The following is a 25,727-nucleotide window of genomic DNA, read 5'->3' as shown; positions in this document are numbered from 1 at the left end:
AAAAAATCATATGTTTTTACTGAAAAAAACACGGCTTTTTTTTCAAAACATAATACTTTCGTCTTGAATAAACAATACTTTATTTTTTGAAACAATCAAACATTTTTAAGCATCGTACTATATTTTTAGGTGAAGATAAATTTGTGTTAATGATGCTATTTTGAACCGCTGTTAATAAGATGTGTGATCCACAATTACCTATTCCTGTACAGATGTATTTATGGTGTCAGCTGCGGTTAGTTTAAAAATATATTACTATTTAATAGATGAACTTTGACAGTTTATTTTCCTGTTTTATTTAACTGTTTTCTTGAAAAATTATAGATTATATATATATATATATATATATAAAGATATTGATTAAGTTTTATTAAATTTAGAGCATGCATGGTATTTCGTTATATTTAAATATTATTTTTCGATCTATATTACTATTACTTCACAATAATGTTTGTTATTTATTATAATAAAGTCCTTGCTCTGATGTAAAATTTGTTTATATCGTGTATACCTAACTTATCATTTCAGACCATTCATAAGGGCTAAGCTGGGTAGAGTACACGAAGCATCGTGTGTGGTACGACTATTGAAAATTTTTACTTTTAATAAATTTTATACATAATTGTTTGTTTTGAAATATTTATTAAAATAAATTTTATGTTCTATTCACTCAATGAGCAGTTTTGTCAACATGCTCCCGGACATCATGTAAGTTGATAATTTTTTTAAGTTTAACATTAATAAATCTTATTAATATTTTAATATGGATAAGATTATATTTATTTTTAAACGTATGTTACATGCTGTCATGTAGGAGATGAAAGAAGCTTGTACGGTAAATATGAATATTTAACAAATTTTATATTTTATGTTTCAAATGTACTTTATAATTATTTTGTAATACTTTGCAATACATTTTTCATTGCAGATGTTAAAAAATATTTTAAATTCAAAATAAAATTATTATACATTTTTTATATTAAATAATATCATGATTACTATATCAATTATATTTATGGACAAACTTTCGTAAATACTTAAGACAACTTTACAGTTTAAATAATAGATGGATAATTTAGATAGTATACTTTTGCTTGTTCAATTAACATTTTTCAATCCAATTAATTAACCTACATATCATAAATCTTATTTAATTAGAAAAATTTTTTGTGTATTTCATTTGTCTGTTTTCTTTTGAGAGGTAATTATTAAATTTGTAATCAGTAAGGATATATACCTTTCATAAAAATTTAATATAAATAATACCCTCTCATTTTATTTATGTGCTAAAATTTAATGAATTATAAGTTGTTTGAATATCTCGTGCATATAAACACATCACTAGTTTTAATTAAGTTTCTAATATTATATTGATTTTATGCTTCCAAATGTAATTGTAAATGTAATTATTTTTAAATAAGATATAAATCTCTCTAGATTTTGAAGAAATTTCGAAATAATATTAGAAGCATGTACATTTATAATTCTAATAATGATTAGAAGATGTATAAATGTTGTACTAATAATTTATGTACTTATCAATATTCATATATAATGTAAATTAAGTTTTTTTTTAATACTCATTAGTTTCTTAAATTTTACTATATTAACAATTAATTGTTCATTAAATTATTCGTCACTTATGATTTTTTTACTTTTATTTTTTAATTAATCATAACAAAAGCTTATCGGCAATTATTAATTCTTATTTATGCATATTCAATTACTTGGGGAAATTACAAAATCATTTATGAATAATGTTCATATTAAAGTTAAATTGCGTGTAGATTATATAAGGATTTGCAATATAAAATTTTATAATTAGTTTCGATACAAATCTAATTTTTACATAAAAATATTTTTGGTATATAAAATATTAGTTTTCCAACATTGATAAATATATTGAATATTAAATATTTTAAAAAGATTATAATGTTGTTAATTTATTTGAAATTACACGTGGGTATTATTTTCATTTTATATCAAAAGTTCTGGAATACGCAACATCATACTTATTAGAATAGCTTTCTTTGTACATAATATAGATTTATAAAGAATTGTATTATAAAATTAAAAAATTTAATTTTATATTTAAAGCCTCAATATTCGTCTTTTTTCTGCAACATATTATAAGCTTACATTTTTAACTTTTTTCAACAGTCTCTGGAAAGAGTACTTGTTCAGAATATTCACAATGAACTGATACCTTCTTTAAGAAATATTCTGAGCACAGTGCCACGCTGGCGTTTGATACAAGCTTCCCTTCCTTTTATTATGCACGCTGCATCGAATCTTTTAAACAATAAGTGAGTATTAAGTTTAAGGAGCAGTTATAATATATTTAATAAAAATTTTCATCTTGATTTTAAATTTCATATTGAAATAATTTAATCTATTATTACTGCTTTTTAAAATCTATGTATTAAAGTTTCGACTAATATAACTTTAATTACATTCATTTTATACAAATTGTATTATATGTATTTATATAAATATAATATATTTTTTATAATAAGTTCCGATAAGAATATAATTATATTTCAAAATTTTACATAATACGACTATACATCATACAGTTATGTGACTTCAGTTAAATTATTTGTTATATTATAACTTTAATACATATTTCTAAGGATTGCCTCTAAATAATTATATTCATATTTATAATACAATTGATCTCATTCTTATTGTATACTACCACTCTTTATGTTTTCCAATTATATGCCATACCATTAAATTAAATGTACCGACAGATCATAAAACATTACTACAAACATTTTATTACAATTTGACAATAATTTTATGAAACTTATTTGTATTAGGATAACAAGATATATTTATAATATAATATATTCAAATATAATTGTTATTTTATAGAAAAGATTTTCAGAATTTGGGGCCTTTAGAAACAACTCTTTTATACATACTTCATTGGATTATACTTGACGCTGCCGAAGAATGTATTGACGATGAAGGAGAATTGAACAACCCTTTTTATTACCTTTTTTCAATACCAACAATAACAGTTAATATATTTCTAGTTAATAATCAATGAAATTACTATATAAATTGTAAATAAAAACATGTATTTTAACGTATTTGTTTTAGTTGTTCGTTCATCTATTTGCACCGTTATGTAATTATTTAAAGGATATCGATTTTAAAGGTAATCTTCGATTGGAGAATGGTCAGAAGATTTGGTATCCAATATATGAATGTCGACATCCTGAAGCTACGTGTTTTACGGCTCATTGTAAGCCAAAACCACGAGCTTTATGGAAAACGACAACAAGAACAGTGCGACCGACACATGTCTCTGATGATATTTTTGTGGGTAGTAAGTAAAAGAAAAATTAAAATTGTACTTACTATATGCAATTATATTTAAATATAGATCAATTTATATTAATATAAAAATAAAAAGATAAACAGTACTTATTTAATAATTTATTAATTATTTAATATTTATTAATAATTAGTATATCTATTAGTATATATATATATATATATATAAATATATATAATTTATCACTTTATTTTTTAACTCCTATACTTAATAATATAATTATAAATGCATTTCCAAAATGATCAAAGATCAGTGCGTATAATAATATAACTATTTCATTTTAGATAACAAAAGTCCACAAAGTCAGAATATAAATGTGGGATTTTCTGATCAATCTGTATCAGCCAGTAGATCACTCGATGACGACGTAAGCTTTTTTGTACAATTATTGTATTATATAAGATATAATTAAATTCTTTTATTTATAGAATTCTTGGGTATCATCGCCAAAGGACAAAATTTTTCCCGAAACCATACCAGAGGAAAGTTCCAGTACAGAAGATGAACATGTGGTATGCTTTTTAAAACGATTCTACTCAATTATTAATAAAGAACCTTTTAATCATATGCGAAGTAATGTTGATATTTAAATAAAAATAATTTTTGGAAATTTTACTAATAAAATTATAATTAATTAAAGAATGTTTGATTGAACGAATTATGAACATTAAAATAGAAATTAAAAATTAAAAAATTAAATTACAAGAAATTTGTAGAATAATTTAATTTTAATTGATTATTTATAATCATTAATCATTTTTCTTCGCAGTATTTATTAAATATAAATTTTTAATTATAAATGTAATTTTAATTTAGGTTATATTTACTCTTCCTTCTCTCGATGAGTCTGACAGAATATTGGATGGTGTTAAAGAAGTTTCTACAATATTTGCAGTAGGTTTTTAAAATAATACTTTCCAACTGTGATATGATAATAGAAATTATATGTACCTTTTTAGGGCGAAGCAAGTATCTTTCATGTTGCAATGGGTAGAACAAGTAGCTCTTCAAAACCAACGTTAACTATAGAACAAGTAACTGCAATTTCCGAATTAGATACATGCAGACAATATGAAGGAAAGCCAATTAATTTAAAAACGGGGTAATCTTTACAGACTTTTCATACAATAAAATATGTTTTTTAATTTAACACTACCTTAATTTAAACTTATTTTTGTTTGTTATACTTATGAATTATAGAAAATCTACCGTAATAATAAATTGTTCTTCAAATTATTAATTCGAAATATGAAGCTACAATATTCTTTAAATAATTGTGCGAGAAAATGTTAAATTATTGTTTAATTGAGTTATTTCCATTAAATTCATTTAAAAATTTTATGAATAATATTTTGAAGAATAATAAAATATAGTCTATTATTTTTCATTAAAAATAAGATTAAAGAAGATTTAATACTAATTGTTTTCTTCCACAAACGGAATAGCCAATCAGCTAAAAAATATTAAACGTAAATATGATTTTATATTAAAATAATTTATATTCAAATGATAATTGTTAACTAGTGATACATCAAAAGATCAAGACAAAAATTCTAAAAAATATGAAAAAGAAGTTAAATCAAATGATACGAAGTTTACAAAAGAAGTAGAAAGTAATTCACCTGACGAAGGATTTAATTTCGTATCGGCAATCGATAAGGATGTACAAGCTGCCACATTTCTGGATGTTGCTGTTATAAGATGCCTATTTATTCGTCAATGGCAAGAAGAGGGAATTTTTTGGGCTTTACAATTTTTATATAATCGGTAAGTCAATTAAAATGTTATTTATAAATAAATTATTAGTTAATTACAATTATAATATGTTCATATTTTGGTATGACAATAATGTAGGTAAATAATGATAGCTTTTTGAGAAGTTAAGCTTAATCTTTATGAGTAGTTTAGGCGTAGTGTTAATTAAAATCTTAATTAAATCAATGACAATTGGATATAAAAATTAAATTTAAATAAATATTCTATCTAATAAATCTAATAAATTAAACCTAATTAAATCTAATAAAAATACTAATTCTGTATTTAATTAATAAAACAATACCTTATTCGTTCATTAAACTTTCAAATAAATTACAAATATCTTTCTTTATGTGATTTATTTAATGAACGTCTAAAAAAATCTGTATTTAATTAATTTTATTAATATAAATTTTCAAACGATTAATAAATAGAATTGAATAATAATACATTTCATGTACAAATACAAATATATAAATATAAAGATAGTAAATTATATAAACATAATTAAATTACACTACAAGGATAATTAAATAATTATTTATGATACAAAAAAAAATTAAGATTTATGAAAAATTTTTCAATTTTTCTCATAATATTATTTTTAAAAAGTTTCTTGAGACATTATTTTTTGTAATAAATTTACGACTATGAAATTGATTTAATTAATTATTCATTAGTTTAAGAAGAATAAATGAAAATTCTTCTATACAACAAATGCCTCGACGGCGTAGCAATTCATTACCAATTCCAAAAATTGAAGTTTCTCTTTATCAAAGTCCAGAAAGCAAAAGAAGAAACGACAGAGATGCTACAGATTCTGAAGATCCTAAAGGTCCAATTTTATCTACTGGTAAATGAATTATGCATTAATATAATTATGCACATTACTCATCACAATCACAATTTCATATATAAAATGTGTTAATGTTTATCTCGTTACAGATTTTACATCTGGCGATGTTATATCGAAAATGCATACGGAAATTAGCCATACAAGAACAGCTAGTGAAAAAAGTAAAAAGCGAATGAAAATGGCTGATCTTAAAGCTTTTGTTGAAACTAAGTTACTTTCGAAATCTGAAAAAGCTTTGGAAAAAATTGGTCATGAAGATTCAAAAACAATTTTCGAACAAGTATATACTTAATTATTAATATAATAAAACACTCAACAAATATCTAATATTTATAAAGTTAATATACAAATACATATTTATAGGTTATATAATTATAATTAATATATTATAACAATAATATAAACAAGTGAAAATGATAATAGCGATAAAAATGGTATATTTTTTTTAATTTTCGTTTAACATTATTGTATATGAATAATGAAAATATCTAAACAGTTTAAACATTTCTAATAAAAAAATCATTGTACCGACATAAATTTTAAGACGTTAAACATTATAATAATAATGTTGGCTACGGATATAGACATACAAATTTCATAAAAATTTTTATCATTACTTCGACAGGAATATCATCGAAGCTTAGATACTGGCGAAGGCAGCTTGACAAGACAACCTTCTATTTCTTCAAAAAGTTTTGATGCAAGGGACCCTGATTACATAGAACATCCTACAAATTTAATAAAAGGAAAAAGTATGCCAAGCTTAAGGTATGTAACTAAGATAATTTTCATTAAATTATTAATAATTTCATATTAATTTACGCTACATTTACAAATGTACACGTAGATTTATATATAATTATAATCTTATAATCAACAGTACAGATAAATTTTTTTATTGCAATAATATTTTTATTATATCGAAAATGAGAATTATTTCATACGAGTGTAAAGCATTTGTCAGTATTCGGTGGTATAATCTATTGTCATTTTATTCTTTCATTTGCTTTATTTTTCGAATATTGTATGGAATATTGAAAATTGTACTTCAAATCCTTAAAAAGTATTTAATTTTAATTATGATTAACATATATATATATTTATATTGAATTTATTAACTATATTTTTAATCATTAGCTGTAAAAATATAAATATAAAATTTAACTTTTTTTATTTTAACTCTTTAGTATTTGTAATAGTATAAATTTAGTTTAACTGAATTTTGCTTTATAAAAAATTATCATTTTTGTTTTATATATTATTTATATTTTCTTAAAATATCGTAATCATAAAATATTTGACATCGGTATTTATGAATAATTTAAGATTATATTAATCTTAACAAATATTTATTCAAATTATATCGTATATATTTGAAGAGCAATAAAATTTATGATTAATCGATAAAATAACTAATAAAGAATAGAAATCAAGTTTTGGAATTTCAGTATATAACGTAGCATCTAAAATATTATAATTTTGAATTACTAGATGGCACTGGAAAATATCATGATATTTTAATTTCCTAGTAATTGCATAATATAAATTTGTAGTTGCTATCCTAGATATACATTACTAATTATTTAATATTTAAATTTACTATTGTCTATTTAAATTTAATATTTTTGTAATTTATAATAGAATTAAGTATATTTTATAATATAAAATTGTTCAAATGAAACAAAGTTTCAAAATTTTTATTAAACCATGACTGGAAATTTATTTAATATAATTTTTTAGTTAAATTATTCAGCTATTAACATTTATTTTTATTTTTTATTTTTCAATGTGGTTACATGTTTGTACGATCGGATAGTATATTGTAGCTGCAACGTAGTTTCAGAAAAAATATTGATTGTGGATCTATTTAATTACTAATCTTGATTCTATGAATAATTAATGTTTAAATTAGATAATCAATTATATAGCTTAGAAGCAATACTTTTTTTAAAAATATTTCTTCATAAATAATTTTATTCTCTTATATTTGTATAGCATTTATGTGAAACAGAACACGCACATTACACAGAACCAATGTAAGCTTCGGGCATTAATCAACATTACATTGAGAGATACTTTTCAAATAACTTTACTAAATTTTTGATATCAGAATTAAATACTATTCATTTCGTCTGATATAATACCCATATAAAATTTTTTATAAAATACCTCTTATTAGATAGAATTGGACAGTCGGCAGTTTACTAAAATTCATAAACTGCTTTCATTTTAAAATGAGATACAATCTATAAATTAATGTTAAAAAAATTTCACCCACCTTCATCTACATTTATGTTTTAATTGTTTAATTAATTATAATCATTGCTTATCGCTACGAATAAGTAACAACTTTGAATAATTAACAATTTAGATAAGTTATATTAATGATTTATTCGTATATAATGTTTTTTCATTGGGTTCCGTTTTTATTACTCTCATTCGTCCTTTCATCCCCACCTCGTTGCTCAGCTGCTTCATTAACGAGTTGACCGCGGGAGGGTAAGTTAAGAACGTGCTTATCATTATCAAGAGGTTTATTTGTTTCTGAAAGCTCACGTACTTTACTTTTTGTGTATCTTTTTTTTCGCTGATGCAGACTTTTATAATGGGCACAACGACTAGTAATGTATAGTGATATAGTACCATAGTGCATTATTTAGATGATGTAACTGAATATGAATATATCTTATTCATATGCAATTTGATATAACTGTGTATATTAATATGGAATAGAAGTAAATTATATTATTTAAATAATAACCATTATATATTGTGTCTATATTTACCAATATTCAGAAAAGCTTTGTATTCAAAATTATTTTAGTATTGCACACCCATTCGGCCGCATACAAATGCACGAATATTAAACATTATTAGTTATTATTAAAAATATTAATCTGATGGTTCATTTTTCAAACAAATGCAATAAACTTATTAAATTTTCAAAACCTAGCTCTTTTTACAAAAACATATCAGATAAATCGAAATTACTACAAAATATATCATTAAAATTGATAATTGTAATTTATAAACTTCGATACTGAAAAAGGATATGAAACTAATATTAATCAAACACGAAATAATACGAAACAATTAATTATTTAAACAGTAAAACTGAACATTAAAGTAACAATGCGGGGCATTAAAAATCAAGAATTAATGCTTAAAATGAGTTGTAGTAACAGCAAGTTACTCGTTTATTTATCAAATTTCATTATCAGTAATAGGAATAGTATACTCATGATAAGATATATACATATATATATATATATATATATATATATATATATATATAGGTGTGAAAGAATAATCGTTTCTTGTTTATTTTGACTGTTCACGTCTATAATCATTTTGCTTATATAATATTAAAACATACTACACATATGTACCCACACACATACACACGTGCGTACGCTTGCAAGCACGTGCACAGAGTAGCAGTAGATTCACGCACAGACGCATACAAGTTATTGGTGATTAATATATTATTCGTCGATTTGAAAATTATTGAATTTTATCTTTTTGGTTAGAATTATTAAGTATAGAAATGTTTAATTAGTTTATCATAACCATCATAATTAAATACAATTCAATATAGATTTTGGATTTCTTTATTTTCACACAATTGTGAAATTTATGAATTAAATTTTTACATATTAATCATCATCTGCCTGTATTGATCTACTTATAATAATTCATAATGAAATTTTATATTTGAAAAGAATATTTACTTAATCGAATAAAAATATATAAAAATAATTTTTATTAATAATTTTGCAACATTCTAAAAGCTAATTTATATTCTGGTGTCTACGTTATATTCTATAGGCAAGCTTATACATCTGGAAAGCTAAAATAGTTTTCGTATTAACATTTAAATTAATACATTTCGATTAAAATTTTTAGCGTAACATGAAATTTTTACATTAAATTTGTATCTTTAGTTTGTTAAACGATATTTAGTATGCATTAATACCGAAGGTCTTCTAATGTGTCGCAAAGTATTTAGATCATTAAAAACAATTTCATGAATATAAGCTAATTTTTATAATTATTTCATAAGTTAGTGCAACTAAATATTGTACCTACATTCTTTAGATCAAAATTAATTTATAAATAAATTTTTACAGATTGATTATTAAATAGGTTGAGGTTTGTTATTGTCTAAAGTTAATAATTATTGTTAAATTAAAATGTATAAAAATTTATTATTTAATTTGTTTTTTCTATTATTGTAATGCGATAGGAATGAATTCAAATATGATTATACGTATTCATATATTTCTAATTATTATAGATCTAAAAATGAAATATTAACCTTAGATATAAAATAAATAAATAAACCATCACGACAATACATATTATATTGCCCTATTAACAGCTTTATTATATATCTATTCTATATGATAATTTTTTTTCTGAAATCTTGTTTTTAAATCATCATATATTTTTTATAATAAATGAAAAAGTTTATAGTTTAGGCTATTGAATTTTTTTCTTACATTTATATTAAAATTAATAAACCTAGTGCATGATATATTTGTTTAATAGAGCATGTACAAAGGGATATTAATTAAACTTTTAGAGTTGCTGATTCCTGAAAATTTTTGTGAATGAGCATGAAAGTGAAATTGTTTGAATATTATTTTTTTTTAAGTATTATTTTAATTGGTATCATTTCATGTTTTCATTGTTTAGTACTAAAATTTTTTAACAAAGAAATCATTTATAATAAAAAAAATTGGAGATCAAATACAATTTAAGCGTGATAGTAGTATTATTAACCTATTGTAATATTGTTATTTGCATATAATATAATAGTTAATAAAATTATTTTACATTTGTGAAAAATATTTTTAAAAGTAAAAATGCAGGATAGTATTTATAAATTATTGTTATTACATGTATTTACTTCTACACATAACAATTTCTTTCTACGAATATTAATTTTTAATAAATAATTAAACGTATTATTCTTTACGTAATACTTCTATTACTTTCATCAATTTGAAGATAAATTTTATATAATTTTTAATAAAATTTGAAGCTAAAATTCAAGTGTTTAACTCAATTTACGTACTTTGCTAATATAATCTATTATATTTTTAATTCAAATTTTATTATTTTATTATTGATGAACGTGTAATGTATATTACCGAACTGAAATAAAGTATATTTAAATAGTTAAAAGTTTAGTTAAATTATTATGTGTATCCATACTATTATATAACTTATTTACAGAATTATTTATTACGCATATTATTTAGAAAATGATACAAATACATATCATATAATGATAATTTGCCGAAAAAAATAGTCTCAATATCAAATCATATTTTGCAGTCATTATTGTTATTTATAGAAATGCAATAGTTACTGGAAATATAAGGCAGGCAGAGAAAAATAATTAATAAAAAGCTTAAGTTATTAATCATATAAATATATGAATAAATGATTTTCTGCAATATAAAAAACAACTTTAAATCTTATATTTTAAATATTACAATTTCTTAATATAAACGAAAATACTCTTATTAAAATATAATACAAAATAAAATAAAACTCTTATTTTTAAATCCGAATAAGCTTTATTTTTTTTGTAATAATTATCAAAACAATATTTTCGTGAAAAAGGATGTATTTTATATGCATTAAAATAATTGTATTTTTTCTCGAGAATTGTAGAAGAAAATTTTACTAATAGACGGAGATTGAAAATTGAAAAAAAAAACGAAATCTATTATAGCGTAAGAGAAAAAAAAAATTTAATATCACATTTTTATTGTTTGCTGTTTAATTAAAATTACTAACAGTACCGAAGCAGATTAGAAAATTAATAATGTTGGCGTTTTAACAATGTATGTGAGCATTACTTTATTAGTAATTTATTATATTATTATAAGGTAATTTTTAAAGGGTTTTTAAAGGAGTATAATTAGTACAAGCTTATGTCACTTTTTAGATTATAAGAAAATTGATTTTAAGTGGTTACACGCATGCATAAGAATACAGTAGAATACACACGTGCGACTTTTAAAATTCTTGTGTACATCGGAGGCGATAATCACGCGCATGGTACATGCTTTGTTTCATTGCTATGTTGTAGAAGGAAATCAACTTTAGTGTACGCAAGAATTCGTAAGGAGACAAGTTTCCTAGGTAACAACAAGCGACGCAGGAATATAAAGGATTTTATTGTATCTGTACAAACGCATTTTTTAAATTAATTGTTAGATATTAGACAATATTATATTAATTGATTAGTCAACAGGCATGTTCTAATTTATTTTTGCTTTATCCGGTCTATATAGTAACAAATACTAAATAAAGTCTCTTTTCTTTTTAGATATATTGGTGACACAAAAGTGGAGAGAAAACAAAGTCGTTTTTATAGCCAATCAAGCGCAGTACCGAACCCTATAATAACCGTTACAGAACACACTCCCACTCCTTCTCCTGATTATATGAAACGACTGGTTCGTTATTAAATTTAAATATACATTTAAATTGCATGTATCTTATTCAATGAAACTAGGTCTAAAAATAAATCCGTAAATAACGTATTATAAAATTTTTGCCGTTTTTTTGTTTAACATGTTCTCATGAATATCATTTTAGATTAGAAAGTATTTAATATGCATTAAATTAATGTTATTCTACATCAAGATTGATTATTTATAAGACATAAGATATCCTACACAAATGATAATACAAAATCGATCATAATATACAAATTGTATTATTTTTAATACTAATTTGGAAGTAATAAAGGCCATTATATCATTATATTTATAGATTTTAAATAGTCACATTTTATAATATATGTATAAATGTATATAAAAAAATGTTTAATATACTTATATTATTATATCAGGGGTCTATTGATAGTCAATTAGATGCTATGACGAGTCACGGACGACAATTGAAAAATGATAGAAAATCGAGTCTTACAAGATCGCAAACAGACTCCAATATTACATATTCAGGAGATGAAACACCTGAAGCACCTGGTTCAAGTTATTACATTACGAAAGATGGTGATATCAATTTGCATTCAGTTTTAGAGGTAAATAAGATAACTATAATTGCAATAAATTCAAATACGTTTAAATCTTAAAGAATTAATGTTTAATCAACTTAATAGGCAATACAGAATATATCATTGCGGAATAATCAGAGTTGCACACTTCGTATTTGTGAGTCCATTTTAAATTTAATTGAGCTTTTAATGGATATGGGTATTTTGAAGCAGTCTTTAAGAGACGATTCTTTAGAAAATAATCAAGGTTGGTTGTTGGTTTCATTAATCTAATTAAAATTAAATAAATTTCTGTATATCTTTTTATTCAAATCAATATTACAGATTCATTTGACAAATATGATTGTGGAAATAAAAAACAAGAATCACAAGATAGTGGTGTTCAAAAAGATGAAATTCAAATAACTGCCCACAATTTAATGATGAACTGTACTATTCGAATTTTGCATCATTTAGGTTGTCCTCATGGTTGCTTGGATGGAATACGCGGACCTCAAGCTGACTTTTGTCGATCTCAAATACAAACTATTCTCAATAAGTTGCATGCAGCTAGTTCAAAGCAATTTTCAAAATTTTTACGTAATATGGTAAAAGATAATTCAATAACTGATATAATTGAATTCTTTCATTCTTATGTTGGATTTTGCGTTGATCCAAGTTCATTATTATCACCGTTAAGTAAGTAAAAACAAAAGAATATTTCCTAATTGTTAATTTGTTCTCAAGTGTTATATATACTTATATATCATTATCATTTTTACTAATATAAAGGCGATATATTTTACGAATTCTTTATTAATATAAAGTGAACATCTTAGTTCTCTCTATTTTAGATCAAAAACGTGGTTCTAGTAAATCTCCAGATTATGTTTCTCAAGGTAGCTACGCAACCAACTTCGGAGCTGGTTTAATGAGTGGTATGCCAAATATAAGCAATCCAATTCCGGGAAGTAATAATATGCAAAATTCAATACCAACATCTGTATATGCGAATACTGGCTATAATAGTATTGGTGGGATTGGGCACAGATTTCGTAATATTGAATCACAAATTATGGGAAGTACGTTCAAGGCTCTGGTTACCCGCTGTGTTGGAATTTCAAAAGAATTGAAGTCTCAAGATAACATTTCCCTTTACTGCGATGTAAGACAATTTATGGCATACGTTAAAGAAGCTCATGGTGGTATTTTCCGAAGAGTGGCTTTAAGTTCCATATTGGATTCAGCAGATCGACCAAATAAACGATACAATAGTGAAGTTCATACAACGAGAGTCATCAGGTGAGATTTTCAAAAACCTTCTTCTATTCTTGTGGTTATTCAGTATTATCAATAATAAATAAAGTTTTACGTAAATTGGATGTTATAATATTATAACAGTAAAATAGTCTGGAAAAATTTAAATAGTCTTTTCAATTTTATAATAAATTTCTGAAGCAATTAATTCATTATACTTTATATAAAGGCATATGTATCCATTTAATGTGGACCAAAATACAGATGCAGGGACAGATGAATGTTATACAATCGATGATAGGGGTGCCAGAAAGTTTTTATTTAAAAAAAGAAGCACTTCATCAACATGCGCGGTAAATATAATTTTTTTTTGCTTTCTTATAAAATTAGGTAAATATGCATTACATATCATTTATTATATTTTTTAATGATTTTTTCACTAAAATTCGAACTATTTGAAAGTTTTAATAAATATTTATTTACAGTATTGTGCATTAAGCATTCATTATATTTCAACTTTAAATTAACCATTTTAAAATATATTATATTTAGAATTTTAAATTCACGATTATTTCTAGAGTTTAATCGAGGCAGACTTAAGCGATGAAAATGTTAAAGTGAGTCAAAGTCCTTTGGGAAACATTAGGAAAAAACATCATATTTTAACACCAAGACAAAGCGAAAGAAATTTAGATTTAAGTGAACCGTCCTTTTGTATTCGAAAATCACGAAAAGCAGCTCGTTTAAAGATTGATGGAATTGGTAAATGTGATTGATAATATTTTTAATAATTTTAGAATAATCTTGTGTGAGCTTTGGACTTAAGTTCTGAAAAATTTGTGTACCACTTAACAAAAGCTTTTAATTATAAAACTGTTGTTATTGTCAATCTGTGACTCTTATTCTTTTACTTATTTGGCACGAAGAATTGCTAAAATTATTCGTATGATTATTCAAGTTTTATATTAAAGAATATTTATTTCTTTTACTCGTTAACTTAATATTGCAAATAATTATTTGGCGTTTAATTATTGGGTCGTCTCATTGTTTTGACATTGACTACGTGCGATTTCTTTTACTAATGCGAGCTGTCTTTAGTTTTGATAACGTCTGCACTTCTTATTCACTTTTATTTTTCTTGTTAGTTTATTATTTAGCGAAATTGATCAAAATTTTATTACAAGTGATTACGATTATTACGATTGATTACGATTGTCATATATTGTCATATACGATTGTCACTCTACGTATGTTCTATAATACACGTTATGATTGACTTACTGCGTACGTTAGACAACTGACTCAAAATTGAATGATTTTTTGTCCAATATAAGATTAATTAACTATTTCGTTTAAAAATTATTTTTTTCGCTATATAGTTCATTTTTATATAACCAAGGTTTATAGAAAATTGATTTTCTGCTAAATATTATTTTCAATGAAATTCTATCAAACTTTATGTTTTTAATAAAAAAGTAGCTTTGTATATAAAAAAGCATATTTGTTAATCAATGGTGTGACATTGTAGAATTAATATTTGATATATATCCATTGATTCATATAAAAATTTTTATTTAATGGTATTTAAGAAATTAAATATTTACTTAACTATTTCAGTTAATTGGTTCCGTAAAGAATATGGAAGTACTAAATCAACTAATAGTCATGAAAGTAGTGAATCGCCTACAGAATGCAGTTTTGCACGGCAGCCAAGTTTACGTCGAAATCATCGTCGAGGAGTTTCTCGAGCACCCAGAGGGTAATTTATAATATTTCTTATTTAAATAGTAATACATATATAAGGAATATGAGATATATTACTTATTGTAAAGAAAACATTTTATGGCTCAAGTTGAAATCATTTCATTGTTATTAGTTTTTTATATTTTATTATTAATTTCGTTTAATTGTTAAATTGACAGAACTAAATTTTTTTAATATTATTTGTCGTATGTTTTTATTTTTATATAAATATAAAATTAAATATATTAACTTCTCTTCCTTAAAACTTCTCTTAAAAATAATATATAAAATACTATAAATGTTTTAATATTTCTTGATGTTTTTATTAAATGATACAATTTTTTTCTATTTAGTGTTAGCCAGACACTTCAAAAAGCCAAGCGTCGAATGGAAGCAAAATTAAATAAAATAGGCTTAGGCAAAGGAAAAAAAAAAGAAAGTTTCGAAGAAGTTCAAGGCAGTTGTGAGTAAAAAGATTTCAGTATATATGAGTGCCATAAACTATTAACATTATTATATTTTGTCAACAGATTTTAGCCGAAGAAATTCATTTGATACAGGAGAAACATCAAGAGAATCTGAGTTTGTTGTTCTAAAAGAGCGTAGATTGGTACCAAAAAAGGCTGTTTTCGAAGGTATTCAAAGGTTTTCTTTCTTGTTAGAAAGTTGTCAGCCAGGTTCTGTTCCTGATCATCATCTAATGGGGGCTATTTTAGATCTGGTAATCGAATAGTCTGGTTTTAAATTATTGAATTTTTTATTTTTGAATTGATTTGATTTCATATATATAGTTGTAATTATTATATATATTATGTATATATATATATATATATATATATATATATATTTATGATATAGCCCTACGCTCCAGCAGTTGCTCGTGCTGCAATTCTCTTGGAGTGTTCTCATTTAGTACATCAATGTAATAAAGGACACTGGTTACCTTGGATGAAATTGAATTTTCCAATTTTTCGTCCCTCAATGGCAATGAATAATCGAAGTGCACCAACAGGTCAAAGGCGTACTCATGTATTACAAAGAGCCGCTGGAAAATTATTTTATCAGTGGGCCGAGGTAAATACAGATCACTTTTTTAAAGTATTTATAATTAATATGTTTCATATAACTACTACTACTAACTAAAATAAGAATAATAATAATGATAATAATAAACAGTATGTATTAATATATATATGATTTGGCAGTCTTTTATTTATTAATAATACTAATAATTTGTTGATAATAATAATCAATTAAATTCTCTAAAGAGTCGTTATAAAAATACTTTGCCTATATTGATATTGTTTTAGTTTCTAGCATGATTAGGTATCAAAGCTCTTAAGTTATTAAAAGTGTATGATTATTATGTCCTGCTTGAATTACATATGTTTGTTTATAATGCTGATAAATAATTATTATAATTTATATTGAAATAGTTTTAATGTTAGCGATTATATATAATTATATTAATTTATTAAATATAATAATTTTCAATCATTTTCATTTATATTTTATAAACTTTAACAATAAATATAACATATATTTAAAGGCTATCGGATCTAGATTGGAGCAATTTTTAGCTGAAGATAAACAAAATTTTGAGAAAGTTAATCAAATTATGCTAGATGAAACTAAACACAGAGATTTAATTATTGAAGACGAGGAGGAAGATTTTCTGGATGAAGGTAATTTTTATCAAATAAGTGCATATTTTTGAGATAAATGTGTTTCATTAAGTAATTCATTAGGTAATAATAAAACTTATATAAAATTACTAGAATTTACTTCATTTATTAGAATTCTTCATTTATTTTATTTAGTGATATTTTAATAATGCTTAATAATGTTTTTTCTGTACAAAATATATAGTATTTTAAAGACGAATATCCAAGTATTGTACAATGATTTTTTCAGCGAGCATAAAAACTTATGGATCGCAGTGTCCAATCGCTTTGCGCTTAGTTGCCTGTATGTTGCTTTTGGAAATTACGGCCTTTCTTAGAGAAATGTATCAGACTCTCCCCAAATCAAATAGACTTTCAACTAAGGAACGACCACCCCCTTGGGAAAAATTATACAGTCGTGATGCAAATAGACGTTGGAGTATGGCCCTTTCATCTATGGGACATTCACAAACTTCTGCACAGAGCTTACAGTCAATTGTCGGCGATAGGGAAAATGGTGATAAATAGTCTTTAGAATTTTTCAATCCTTTAAATTGACTTTTTTTTTGTACTCAATAATAACAAATGTTTATATGTAATATGTAAATATATTTATATTTATATATTTATATGTAATATGTAAATTTATTTATATTTATATATTTATATGTAATATGTAAATATTCCCAGACCATAAATATACATTTACCATTTTTACAGAGCGTAAAATTAGCTTTGTTCTTCATGAGCCAGATAATGAATCGGAAGGTAGTAGTAAATCTAATGTTACAATTCAAGGTGAAGACATTCAGAATAATGAAAAAGAAAAAAATAAACGCTTTCAAGCGTCTTCATCAAGACCTTTTTTATTGCGACGGGGCACAGCAAGCAATACAGCTACTAGTTCTTTCAAACGAAGAAGTTTAAAGCTCCGAAGAGGTACGAAGGAAGGAAAGGAAATTGAATTGGAAGCATGTAAGTTTGATTAATTTTCTAATTAAAATGATTTTTAATCTTCTAATATATAAATTATTATTTTTTATAATATATATTATTAAAGCTTATCATCTAATACACTATTAATTTTTTCTCTGATTCTCATATTATCTTTCATATATAAATGCTTGAAAGTACATTACATTTACAGTTCGTCGTGCTGATTCTATTCAATCTAAACGGAAGGTTAGTTCATTGTCGGATAGAAGCGATACGTCTGAACCAGGACTCTATGGAGAAGTCAGTGGCGAAGAGTCTCCTGGAATTTTAAGTGATGATCAACCACCAGAAAGTCCTAGTGACAGTAATGATGCTGATGAAACTAATAAAAATTTTCCATGGATGAAAGTAGTGGTACAATTTGCAACTAATTTTAATTTTTATTGTTGTCATCAAAATTTTTGTCATCCTTATTGCCATCGAAGGCAAATGCGTGCAAGTGAGAGGCTAATCAAATCAGTTCGGAAAGTATATGGTGAAGAATTTGGTTTTATAAATGAAAATGGTTTTTTTTATTTAAACAGTGATAAAAAAGATAATGGTAAAAAAGATAAGCGAGGTAGAAAGATTTCAGATCAAATGAGTTCACAAGTATCACCTGTACGAAGAAAAGATAGCATCGGACGCAAATTCAAGTGAGATATTTTATGTTATTTCTCTATATTTAATGAATAAGAATACATGAAATTGTTAAAAGTAATTCTATGCTATGGTTTTAGAATAGAAAAAAATGTAGACGGTTTACAAACGAGTCATTTAATGGGTGGAAGTCGCGATTCATCAAAAGATGTATCCGATCATGATTACGATTATAATCAAGATTTCGCTAGAGCAATGGCACCACCAGAAGATTATAAAGATAAAGAAGAACTTCCTATGTTAAAATATATAAAAAGACAAGTAAAGGACGCTTTTCATGCACCTTTAGCTACTCTTTTAAAAGGAGCAATCGTAATGTCGGACGATCTTTTTATCGACATTCTCCCAGTTACTTGGGAACTTCTGTTAGAAATGAATCAAGAAGTTGCTGCGGCAGCTGCTTCGTTATTTATAGTTTCAGCAGTTCGTGCACCAACACAAGCAACTGATATTATGCACCGTGGATTGCGTCATTCACATACAGCTATCCGAATAAATTCTATCTTAAGATTTCAAGTTTTATGGAAATTCCGATATCAAGTATGGCCGAGAATGGAAGAATCGGCTCATTTAACATTCAAAGTACCACCACCAGGGATTGAATTTACATTACCGTCTCCAAAAATTGGCATAGAATCTTTACCTGTTGTAGATCCGCCATGGATGCCACAAGTAAAGACGAAAGTTGAAGAAGTGACTATTAATCAAGAACGACACGTAAGTTGCATTTGAAATGAAATTAAATATCTATGTCATTTTATTTGCACGCAAATTTCAGTGTCTAAAATTTAAAAAATAAAGAATTCCATTTGACTAAACCCATTGTTACTCAATAAGATGTAACTCCATTTACATAATATGTATTTTATTTAAAATTGAATAAAAAAAGTATAATTTAAAATTAAAAAAAGAATTTTTATATAACAGAGAGCTTTAGTAACAGCAACAAAAACTCGTAAAAAACAGCAAACTGAGCTAATAAAAAAAGCATTACAAGCACAAGATGATAAGAAACGAGAGGAAAGAGAAAATTTTTTAATTACAACCATACCGATTACACTACAAGCAGCTTATGAACCGAGTCCAGTGGGAGAAGATCACGACGAAGGCAATAAAATTAATATTTTTTTTAATTTGATCTATTCTTTTAAAATGAGAGAGAGAGAGAGAGAGAGAGAGAGAGAGAGAGAGAGAGAAAGTTGCCCAGCTGATTTTTAATAAGTATCAAATTATTATAAATATTATATTGCGTTTACAGGCAACATTGATGAAGATGGAGGTGATTTGGCTCCACGTAATTTAACCCACCATGGACAATCAGCATTATCTCTGTTCCCATCAGCATTATGCTCTGCCATCATTCAAATAATAATTCTTTTAGACGATGCTGCAGTTTCCGAAGATGGTAATGCAGTTTATGAAATGGCTTATCAGGTATCAGAACTATTTATTTAATAGATATCACGAAATAATTAATAATCCGATAATGCACATTATAGTTCATATCTACATAGTCAATTTTAGCAATATTACGAATGGTAGTTACTTAATTTGATAGTTCATTATAATACAGAAAATTTACTATATGTGACAAGTCAAATGAATATAAATAATTGCTTTTAATATTTATTTTTATAGAGGTCTATAAATAAATAAATCCTCATTATTTAAAATTTCATAGGGAAAGTTGTATGTAACTTATTTATTAATTAAGACAATGCACCTTAAGATGTATTATATTAATTTTATGAGATTAAACAATTAATTTCTAAGTGATAAAAAACCCTTTCAGGTTATTTGGAATTGTCTAGTTGAAGACAGTGCTTTATTTCTAAGATACATTTTGGAACGGTTAACAAGAGATCAACAGGATTTAATGTTTAAACTTTTACGGCATTTAATAAGATTTGTGCCAAAGCTTCCTCAACAAGCTGCATTCGCTCTTTATAATTATATTATAGGCTATATAATGTTTTATGTCCGCTCTCCTCACGAAGAAGGTCAAAAATTTATTGGTACCGCATTATCAATTCTTTGGATGGTATGATTACAATAATAATAAATTTAAAAAATTTAAACATATTTCTTTTATTTCTTGAACATTATGAATATTGTAGCATTTAAAACTAATTTTAATTAATAATAAAAAAATTTTTTATGAATTATCTTTTTTAAATCGTATAATTTAAAAATTATAGGTTGTGCATAGCGTCCACGGTATTATGTTCAAAGATTTAAAACAAATTTTAAGGAAAGAACAGTGTGATGCTTCTATTTTATTGACAGCTAATGTTCCTTCGGCTAAAAAAATTATTGTTCATGGCCCACAAGACCCCGATGCTGGTGGTATACCTTCTCAATTTCCTGTTCAAGAAGATACACAATTTGGCCAAATATTACGAGAGTCTCTTGATTTTTTTGGTATCGAAGAAACTAAACATAAGGAATATTTTCTTGTTGATTACAAAACACGTAAAATTCAATTATTGTTCATAATGTTACAATTTTTAAGATTTCTCTATATGGTTAATTAATAAACTATCGTTCATTATTGTAGATCAAATTCACAATCCATCATCATACGTACGAGATTATTATTTCTTTAAACGTTCTCAGTATCCACAATTAGAACTTGTTTTTATGAAATCAGAAGATGCTTTTAATGCCTTACAACGACAAGAGCTCACATACAAATTTGTTGAAATAGGCAAAGTTCTATTAACATGGGCGATTTTGAAAAATGTTGACATGGTTGTTCAGCGAGTGGTTTTTTTACACGAGGAACTAATGAAATTACCGTCATTTCCTCGTAAAGCATTGGAAGCAGATCTCGATTTATATAAAGGTGGTGAAATGGGCAGGGTAAGCGATTAGAAATTATTGATATTCATAATTTATATATATATATATATATATATATATATATATATTAAAATATAAGAATGCATATAAAAAATCAAATATATATTGATTTAAGAAGTGACTTAAGTATACAAATTTTGTTTATAGGAACTCCAATCTCTTGATGTTATGCATAAATTTATGTGGGTTCGACTTATCGCACGCATGTTTGAAGCGATGGCTGGAAATTTTGCATATTCCGGTGATATTCATCTTTTTTTAAATGTTCTTAATGGTGCTCTTATTTTACATAGCCAAGATTCATGTATATTACGTTATGTTATAGCAACATATATTAATGCTGCTCATAATTTCAAAAATATATTTTCCACAAACGGTTATCTTTTAATTATGCCGACTCTCTTGCAATTATATTCAACCCATCAAACTAATAAGCTTGTAACAACAACCGTTGAATATGCCGTAAAACAATTTTACCTTATGAATAGAAAACCATTTATTCTTCAAATGTTTGGAAGCGTATCAGCCATTTTGGACACTGATGAGACAAGCATAGTTGGAGAAGCACATAAGGTGATTTAACTAATAATATATCATAATTATATAATAGAATTTTAATTATTATTATATGTAATACTCATATTTAAGATTTTTATAGTTTATATTTTTAATATAAATTGAATTATATTTGTTTAATTCTTTTTTAGGAAATTTAATTTCCTAATATATAAAAAACTTAATAAAATAACGTAAGGTAGGTAACATATTGGCATAATACAATTACATTAAATGTAAATGTTTTATAATTTTAATAATAATAATAATAATAATAATAATAATAATAATAATAAAAATAATGATTATAATGATAATAACAATGATAATTATAATTATAATAATAATATGCAAAATGCTAATTATTTATAAGTATTTTTGTAGAATATTTGTAGATACTATGTATAAATGATGCATTTTAAAGGTCCCATCTTCCTGTCTTTTCAATCTTCTTCTAAGTCTCGAAACTCCTTCGCCCGATCCACTTAATATCGAAGAATTAGTGAAAGAAGAGAAGCCGCTAAAAGCTATAGATTTTTGTTACCACGATGAAAATGAAATGGTTACTATATTGGATTGCATTTCACTTTGTGTAATGGTTATTTCATATGCCGCTGATTCTGTACGAGGTCAGCAAATGTTGGTAGGTACTTATATTTATATTAAGTAACAGTATATTTATATTAAGTACTTTATTGAGTAGCCGAAGCATTATTGATAATTATATAAATTTTATCCAAATGTAAATTTTATAGACAATTTTGGAAGCTATTATGCCGTGTTATGTGCAGCAAATACAGCATCCTTCATACAACAAAGAAGGAAAAACTGAAAAGGAAATTATTAATCAATTAGCAATTGCCATTAGAACTCTTGTTAATAATTCTGAGGCTTTGACGAAGTGCGTAAATTCATTAAAATTTTTATACGATAAATTGTTTAAATATAGTATATATAAATTAAAATTTCTTAGGTATTATAATCGTCCACAAAAATCAAGCCCAGAACATAAAGGTTCTAGTCAGAGAAATTATGGAAAAAGCTCTTATTCACCTGGTTTCGAATTTGACGAAGAAGCGCAGATAAATAAATATATGGAACATAGTAAAAGTAAAAATCACGAACGCGATAATGACGATGTTGAAACTAATCATAAAAATGAATTTATACGTCCGAGAGATACATTGCTGAACATGATTGGTGAATTTGTTGCTAAATGGTCTATTCGAGTTATAGAATTAAATAAAAAAACAGAAGATGGAAAATTTATTGATATTTTAGATTCAAGATGCCATATAGTAAGTAATAATTTCTCAACCAAATTTAATGAAAAAATTTGTTTTTTCCTTTTCTAAATTTCTAAATTTTTATATATTAGCGTTTAGCCGACATTGCCCATAGTCTATTAAAAATATCTCCTTACGATCCGGGTGCAATGGCATGTCGAGGATTAAAACGGTATATGAATGATATTTTACCATCAACGGAGTGGACCAATGATGATATGCGACCAGCACTTATTATAATTATTCGAAGACTTGATAAAACTTTTAGTAAAATTTATAAAAAAGCTTCCATTAGAAGAAATACGAATTGGACTGCAGCAAGTGACCTTTTAAAAGGCGTTTACGAAACTCTTTTGAAATGCCCATATATCGCTCATTTTCAATATTTAAAAACATTAATAAGCACTTGCCAAGCTCTTATAATTGGCGATACTGCGCAAATCGAAGTTACGTCTTCGGCATCGGCTGCTCTTATGAGCAAAATCCCACCTCAACATTTCTGTTCAACAGTACTGCGATTAATTGCCCTTCAGGTGATTTCACTGGGCGATGGTTATAGTTTAGAAAGTATATGCAGTGGACATTCTATGTTTGGCACTGCGGCACGAGCAGAAAATGTATTGTTAAATTTTCTCATTCCACTTTTTCTTAGAGTGGGAACAGGTAGAAAAGGTATATGTCGCAATTTGTAAAATATTTACTAAATATTTCTTAAATATTTTGTTGTTCATATATTTTTTTGATATTTGACTAAAACTTTAATGATATTTGACATTAAACACAATATGAATATCCGGGGAATTAACTTTATTATTAAAACATATTATCGTTCAACATATGATTCAACATTAATATACCGAATTTTTATAGTATTATAAACAATCATAGTAAATAAATATTTATAGTATTATAAACTCAATTTAATACAATTGATATCGATTTATAGATGTGCCTAAATTGAGAAACACAGATATCTCTTTTGCATTGACTACGGTACTAAATACTTTATGGCCACCGGGAGCAAAAATGATGCAACTCGCAGCACCAAATTTAAAAGCTGCTACTGATATTCGCACTGGAAGTCTAACTTTTGCAGTAAGGGATTCTAAAACATTAACAAAAATATCACTGACGTTATACCAAGTTGCCTTTTTAGGTAAATAAAAAGAAAAATACAATTAAAACTTGGAGAATAATATGGGATATTATATAATAAATTCACTTCTCATCTTTTTTACGCAGCCTTAAAAATAATAATCATATGCTTTGAATCTGAACTTACGTACGAATGGCCGAGAATCTTAAGAACCATGAAATTATTAAACAAACGTAACGAAGCTTCATTACACCTGTGGAATTTCCTCGAATTTGTTGTCACGCATCGCACACCATTATACATACAAATGATGCCATTCATTTTTCAAAAAATTGGCCAAGCTCCTATATCCGATCACGAGAGAAATATGCAGAGTATCATTAGAGATAAAATAAATGGGCGTAATATGAGTGTACCTAAATCAAGAGGAGCACTCCTTACAGATCTTTTTGATGAACTAAGAAAATTGAAAGAAGAAATAGAAGATCGTAAATTTGGTAATTTTATTCAATAAATAAAATATTACTTTCGATAAAGCTAAAAAGAGTTCATGAAACCAATCGATTTATTAGTTTATTAAAGTAAAATAGAAATATTAAAAAGCAAAAAATAAAGAAGTTCGCCTCGCTTATAACTTAGTTTAACTACTTTTAT

General features: G+C 25.3%; 4 protein-coding genes across 4 annotated transcripts; all 4 read left to right on the top strand.

The window, feature by feature from the left end:
• The first annotated feature begins 212 nt into the window (after positions 1 to 212).
• LOC105361482 (protein unc-80 homolog) lies at positions 213 to 5,117 on the top strand. The gene is made up of 12 exons (XM_011498677.1): positions 213 to 235; positions 529 to 577; positions 682 to 708; positions 815 to 835; positions 2,161 to 2,306; positions 2,878 to 3,025; positions 3,109 to 3,337; positions 3,631 to 3,713; positions 3,775 to 3,858; positions 4,163 to 4,213; positions 4,306 to 4,448; positions 4,871 to 5,117. The coding sequence occupies exons 1-12, from the start codon at positions 213 to 215 to the stop codon at positions 5,115 to 5,117; spliced, it is 1,251 nt and encodes a 416-aa protein (XP_011496979.1).
• On the top strand, positions 5,092 to 13,848 carry LOC105365665 (protein unc-80 homolog). Its single transcript, XM_011503890.1, has 9 exons — positions 5,092 to 5,113; positions 5,782 to 5,954; positions 6,047 to 6,237; positions 6,583 to 6,725; positions 12,304 to 12,433; positions 12,832 to 13,023; positions 13,102 to 13,243; positions 13,321 to 13,555; positions 13,830 to 13,848. The coding sequence occupies exons 2-9, from the start codon at positions 5,819 to 5,821 to the stop codon at positions 13,846 to 13,848; spliced, it is 1,188 nt and encodes a 395-aa protein (XP_011502192.1). The 5' UTR covers positions 5,092 to 5,113; positions 5,782 to 5,818.
• Positions 13,649 to 16,708, top strand: LOC105365655 (protein unc-80 homolog). The gene is made up of 7 exons (XM_011503878.1): positions 13,649 to 13,674; positions 13,830 to 14,277; positions 14,462 to 14,585; positions 14,811 to 14,994; positions 15,850 to 15,991; positions 16,329 to 16,438; positions 16,506 to 16,708. Exons 2-7 carry the CDS (start codon positions 13,907 to 13,909, stop codon positions 16,706 to 16,708), a joined length of 1,134 nt encoding a protein of 377 aa, XP_011502180.1. The 5' UTR covers positions 13,649 to 13,674; positions 13,830 to 13,906.
• A 198-nt stretch (positions 16,709 to 16,906) lies between these two features.
• unc80 (unc80, NALCN channel complex subunit) lies at positions 16,907 to 25,587 on the top strand. The gene is made up of 15 exons (XM_011503866.1): positions 16,907 to 17,049; positions 17,525 to 17,660; positions 17,890 to 18,156; positions 18,360 to 18,614; positions 18,787 to 19,270; positions 19,355 to 19,991; positions 20,202 to 20,382; positions 20,533 to 20,708; positions 21,473 to 21,746; positions 21,832 to 22,136; positions 23,116 to 23,334; positions 23,447 to 23,592; positions 23,665 to 23,891; positions 24,924 to 25,133; positions 25,517 to 25,587. The coding sequence occupies exons 1-15, from the start codon at positions 16,924 to 16,926 to the stop codon at positions 25,585 to 25,587; spliced, it is 3,714 nt and encodes a 1,237-aa protein (XP_011502168.1). The 5' UTR covers positions 16,907 to 16,923.
• Positions 25,588 to 25,727: the final 140 nt, after the last annotated feature.

This window comes from Ceratosolen solmsi, unplaced genomic scaffold, assembly GCF_000503995.2.
Source record: "Ceratosolen solmsi marchali unplaced genomic scaffold, CerSol_1.0 scaffold10, whole genome shotgun sequence".
Lineage (NCBI taxonomy): Eukaryota > Metazoa > Arthropoda > Insecta > Hymenoptera > Agaonidae > Ceratosolen > Ceratosolen solmsi.
The sequence above is the reverse complement of the archived record's forward strand: the minus strand, read 5'-3'. Positions and strand labels throughout refer to the sequence as shown.